Consider the following 5,066-nt stretch of genomic DNA (forward strand, 5'->3'; position numbering starts at 1 on the left):
TAAGTTCAGGGGGAGTGTTTTCAAGTTTAGGGGGAGTTTGTCTTAGGTTTGATTTATAATGGTTGACTTTACAAAAATTATTTTGCTTTAGTTTTTTTTGTTTAGTTTTGCCAAAACAATGCCAAAGGGGGAGATTGTTGGCATTTGTTTCCCGAATTTTATATTGATTTGTTTCCCGAACTTTGTATTGATTCTCTTTGTTTTGTGATTGGCATTATTTTGGAAATGATTGGCTGATTAATTGGGTTTAAGATTAGATGTGCAGCTGGCAAGATCTTTATGGAAGTTTTCTGAAAGATCTGGAAACTTATTTTAGTTTCTACTTTTGAAAGTCAACTTTTGATCCAAGGATGGTAGGTTGATTTGATTGATCTTTGATGGAGATTTCGTAGCTTTATGATCTCCCTTTGTTTCCTAAGAATGTGTCCACGTTCATATTACAATTTTGGGAAGGTTTCAGCAGAAAGGAAATTTATACGGACTGGATTGGAAAAAGTCGACCATGACAGCTATGTTGCAGTTATTGTTGCAACAAGAATCTGCAAAAGATTTGATTCAGCGACTTATTTTGAAGAGGTCGTCGAGCTGTTTTCCTTCTGCCTATTTATTCAAAGAGTCTCTCGGTTCATTGTACTCCTTTTGATAAGTTTTTGCTGGGTTGTATGAGAGGTGAGCACTTGTATTTAAGAGAGATGATTTGAGTGTTTTTAAGTGATAAACTTTGTTGGAGGGATTCCAATACTAAAAGTCGAGGGGGTCTCGTTGTTTAAGTCCATTGGGAAAATTGCAAGTTCATAAGCGTCTTCTTAGAGAGGGAGTCTCGAGTAGATTAAGACCAATTGAATTGTAAAAGAATTTTTAGTGGATTGTTCATCAACTAGGCGTGGCCCCGCGGAGTAGGGTGCTACCGAACCACGATATCATTTCCTTTGTGTTCTTCTATTTTACGTTTGTGCGTTATACTTATTGTCTTAAAAGACTCGAACCGGACTGAAGAGAATGATAAATTAAAAAACAAATTAAACTCTTCAACAACTAAATATGTATATGCATAACAAATACTTCTAACTAGTTTGTACTATAAAGAGTTGATATTTTAAGGATTTTTAACATTTTTCACGTTTTTAATTTATGCCTCATAAAATAAAATCCTGACTCCGTCACTGGGTGCTGTGCAAAGTGGATAAAATATGGAGCCTAATAGCAAGGCTCATTTTTCCCCTAAATTAACGACTTATTCTGATTTTTATTTTTTATTTTTTTTATTTTTTTATTTTTGTTATAAAAAAAAAAAAAAAAAAAAAAACTCTTGGTCGTAATATATTATTGGACACATTTGCATGCAAGCAGCTGAGATGACGTTCCTATTTACACGTTTCCCGCGTTATACGACCATCTCCTCCATTGCTTCCCTTCCTTTCTCATCCCTCCTCCCCAACTCCAACCCCAAACTCTCTCCTCTCTCCTCTCTCTCTCTCTCTTCAAACGTTTTGAATTTCTTCAACTTCACATCTTCAGTTTGAAACGTATTCACAATAATGTCGTTTTCAGATTCCGACTCCTCCTCCCATGGAAGAGCCTCCGAGTACAAGATTTTCCTTAAAACCAGCCGTGACAGTAAGATACCTCATCTATCTCTCTTTCACTCTATTATAATTTCACTTTGCATGTTTCTGTTTGGTTCCCGGGAGAATGCGTGAGAAAATTGGTTGATTTTCCATCTCTTATGTGCTCATCGTGTTTTGGATCCGATATATTTGTAGGATTATTATACGAAATGCTTGGATCAACTAAAACTGGGGAATCGAAATCCTGGAAGGTGTGACTAAATTTTTTTTATTTTTTTTCCTCCGGAGAGGTGTTTTCACCGTTTTTTTTTTTTTTTTCCAAGTTGTTTATATATATTTCGTATATGTAGGTACTCATAATGGATAAAGTTACGGTAAAAGTCATGTCTCATTCATGTAAAATGGCAGATATAACAGACCAAGGAATTTCACGTAAGCCAATATATCATATTTATCGTCTTTTCCTTTTTACTTTTTTTTTTTTCAAACTTCAAATTTTGTTTTTTTTATGAGTTGGTAATTTGCTAGAGAAATTCTGCGTTATTTCAGTGGTGGAAGATCTTTTCCGGAGAAGAGAGCCATTGCCGTCCATGGATGCTATTTATTTTATTCAGCCATATAAAGAAAAGTACAATATTCCTTTTTTTTCCTACTAATTAGTTTATTATTGTTCTAGGAGTAAATGAAGAGGTTTTTTATGCAGTTTTATAACCTTGTTCTCGTCAAATAAATTTTTTTAGCAACCTAAAAGCAATAAAAGACTAATGAAACAAGTCATAGTCGTAAGCCTCATTAGTCGAAAAGTCCACAATTCCTTCTAGTAAGACTCGATTTTGAAACCTAAGCGTTTACAACTCATTTCGGAGTCGTGTCTCACCCATGAGTTTATGATTGGATCCTTAGTTTTTTGTTCCACTTAATTGAGAATCTTTTGTGAGTTATGGATCACTTTAACCCTGTTTCTTGCTAGTATGCAGTGTTGTCATGTTCTTGTCCGACATGTCCGGAAGAGAGCCTTTATACAGAAAGTATGATGACATGAGGATTTGGTTTTCTCAATTTTCATACTTCTAGCTTTCATCGGTTAAATCAGCAATGTTCTTATTATAATTTTTATTCTGTTTTGACATCCATTTCTTTTCTTTTTCTTTTTTTTTTCCTTTATGGGTTTCAGAGCATTTGTGTTTTTTAGTTCCCCCGTTCCAAAGGAACTTGTGAATCACATCAAGTGTGACACAAGTGTATTACCCCGCATTGGAGCATTGAGAGAGGTAAAAATTTCCATTGGTTTGCATTAAATTCTATGATTTGCTATATATGTAACTAGTCTTTTTTTTCATACAGTTTTTGTGGTTTGATCTTCTGATTGGTAATTTGCAGATGAATTTGGAGTATTTTCCCATAGACAGTCAGGTACTTGATTATATCTCTCTCATCTTAGTAATCTGTCGTGTCTCAAAGCACGATATTTTATCTTGTGACACAATCTAAGTCACTATAATACAGTACTAAACTTTCCCAAAAACTACACAAGAATGGTAGCTTTCAACAGATGTTTGAAAGAGATCTGACCTTAGCTATATCAATTTTATTTAGATGGATGATTTCTTGCACAAAAACTCTTTCATTACAGGCTTTCATAACTGATCATGAAAGAGCATTGGAAGACCTCTTTGGTGATGTTGAGAATGCTCGAAAATTCGATGCCTGCCTGAACACAATGGCGAATCGAATTGCCACGGTTTTCGCTTCATTGAAGGTATACGTGTTCTATCCGGGCCAATCTTTGCTCAAACTATTTCAAACTGACCTTTTCCTTCATATCAAACCCTGCTTGATTTCAATATAGTACAAATGATTATGAAATTTGACATTTTTTTATTTTGATAGGAGCTTCCATGTGTGAGGTATCGCGCTGCCAAGGCGGTTGATGAATCTGCGGCGACAACACTTCGTGATTCAATTCCAACAAAACTTGCTTCTGCAGTTTGGAACTGTATTTCAAAGTACAAATCTACTGTTCCAAACTTCCCACAGACTGAAACGTGCGAGCTTCTTATATTGGATAGATCTATTGATCAGGTTATCCATCAGTTCCCTTATACGAATACGGGGGAGTGCTAAATGCAGACCCTATTACAAACATTGTTTTCTCCTTTTGACATGTGTCACCTTAATTTCGGAAAAAATATATATATATATATATAAACTTAATAATAACTTCTTCTGACAAAATATATATGAGATGCCGAGGAAACATGTCAAAAGATTGTGAAACAGTTAGACTCTATATTTAGTACTTTACTAATCAATGAATATTATGTCCTTTTCTCGGCTATCTCTTTAATTTTGACTCTGTATATAATGTGCTGGACTTGTGCGAGTAGATTGCTCCTATCATACATGAATGGACTTATGATGCCATGTGTCGTGATTTATTAGATATGGATGGAAACAAATACGTCTTTGAGGTATGTGTTCATGCATAATGTTTTTATCATCTGCCTTTTTTTTTTCAATTCTTTTCTTTTCTCCTGTAATGATGTATATGTACATGTTACATATAAGGATAACACATGATATATATTAGGTTCCTAGTAAAACGGGTGGAAAGCCTGAGAGAAAAGAGGTCCTCTTAGAAGACCATGATCCAATCTGGCTTGAACTTCGACATGCACACATAGCAGATGTATGTTTTTTGCTGTTAATATTTTTTTTTCTTTTTGTTTTTGGCTAAAAAATGGATTATTTATTCAATATGTCATATATATATATATATATATGTATATTGATTTTTTATATACGACTGACCGAAACGTCAGGCTAGTGAAAGATTGCATGACAAGATGACCAACTTTGTATCCAAGAACAAAGCTGCACAACTTCAACAGAGTGCAAGGTTGGTATTTAATAGTTACAGTATGTTGTAGTTAAATCTGATAGAGAAAGATTTCGTTAGCACAAATCTTGTGTGACATTGTACATAAGTAAAGAGGTAATTAGATGGCTAGATTTAAATTTAAAGTTATTTCCTATGAGAATTCTAGAGTAGGAAAAATACCCTACTTGCTTATGTTTCTCATGCAGAGATGGTAACGAACTAACGACCCGGGACTTGCAAAAAATGGTTCAGGCTTTGCCACAATACACTGAACAAGTTGAGAAGATCTCTCTCCATGTAGAGGTATTTGCATGTTTCTTTCTCCAACTCCCTTTAAAGCTTTTTAGACTTTGACAAAGGAAGGTAGTATTAATAGTACTTATCTCTCCTGCTTATTCTTACGTTCATTCAGATAGCTGGAAAAATTAACAAAATTATTCGAGAAACGGGTCTTCGAGAACTCGGGCAACTAGAACAGGATCTTGTTTTTGGAGATGCTGGAGCCAAGGATGTCATCAATTTTCTGAGAACAAAGCAGGTGACATGTGAAGATTACACGGTTCACATTTTACTACTTCATAACACCACTTTTTCAAAAGTACTAAAATCTTTCCCCC

General features: G+C 34.7%; 1 protein-coding gene across 2 annotated transcripts in view; it reads left to right on the top strand.

Annotated features, from left to right (window-relative positions):
* Positions 1 to 1,538: 1,538 nt before the first annotated feature.
* LOC21405239 (protein transport Sec1a) overlaps positions 1,539 to 5,066 on the top strand; it is a 6,038-nt gene continuing 2,510 nt past the window's right edge. For both annotated transcript variants that reach the window (XM_024163274.1, XM_024163275.1), the window contains exons 1-14: positions 1,539 to 1,617; positions 1,764 to 1,819; positions 1,919 to 2,000; positions 2,118 to 2,196; positions 2,546 to 2,596; positions 2,743 to 2,839; positions 2,949 to 2,981; positions 3,202 to 3,327; positions 3,459 to 3,650; positions 3,956 to 4,039; positions 4,159 to 4,257; positions 4,391 to 4,467; positions 4,656 to 4,752; positions 4,862 to 4,987. In XM_024163274.1, coding sequence (XP_024019042.1) covers positions 1,539 to 1,617; positions 1,764 to 1,819; positions 1,919 to 2,000; positions 2,118 to 2,196; positions 2,546 to 2,596; positions 2,743 to 2,839; positions 2,949 to 2,981; positions 3,202 to 3,327; positions 3,459 to 3,650; positions 3,956 to 4,039; positions 4,159 to 4,257; positions 4,391 to 4,467; positions 4,656 to 4,752; positions 4,862 to 4,987 — 1,278 coding nt within the window. The remainder of the gene's footprint in view (positions 1,618 to 1,763; positions 1,820 to 1,918; positions 2,001 to 2,117; positions 2,197 to 2,545; positions 2,597 to 2,742; positions 2,840 to 2,948; positions 2,982 to 3,201; positions 3,328 to 3,458; positions 3,651 to 3,955; positions 4,040 to 4,158; positions 4,258 to 4,390; positions 4,468 to 4,655; positions 4,753 to 4,861; positions 4,988 to 5,066) is intronic.

This window comes from Morus notabilis, unplaced genomic scaffold (genome assembly GCF_000414095.1).
Source record: "Morus notabilis unplaced genomic scaffold, ASM41409v2 Scaffold594, whole genome shotgun sequence".
NCBI classification, from domain to species: Eukaryota; Viridiplantae; Streptophyta; class Magnoliopsida; order Rosales; family Moraceae; genus Morus; species Morus notabilis.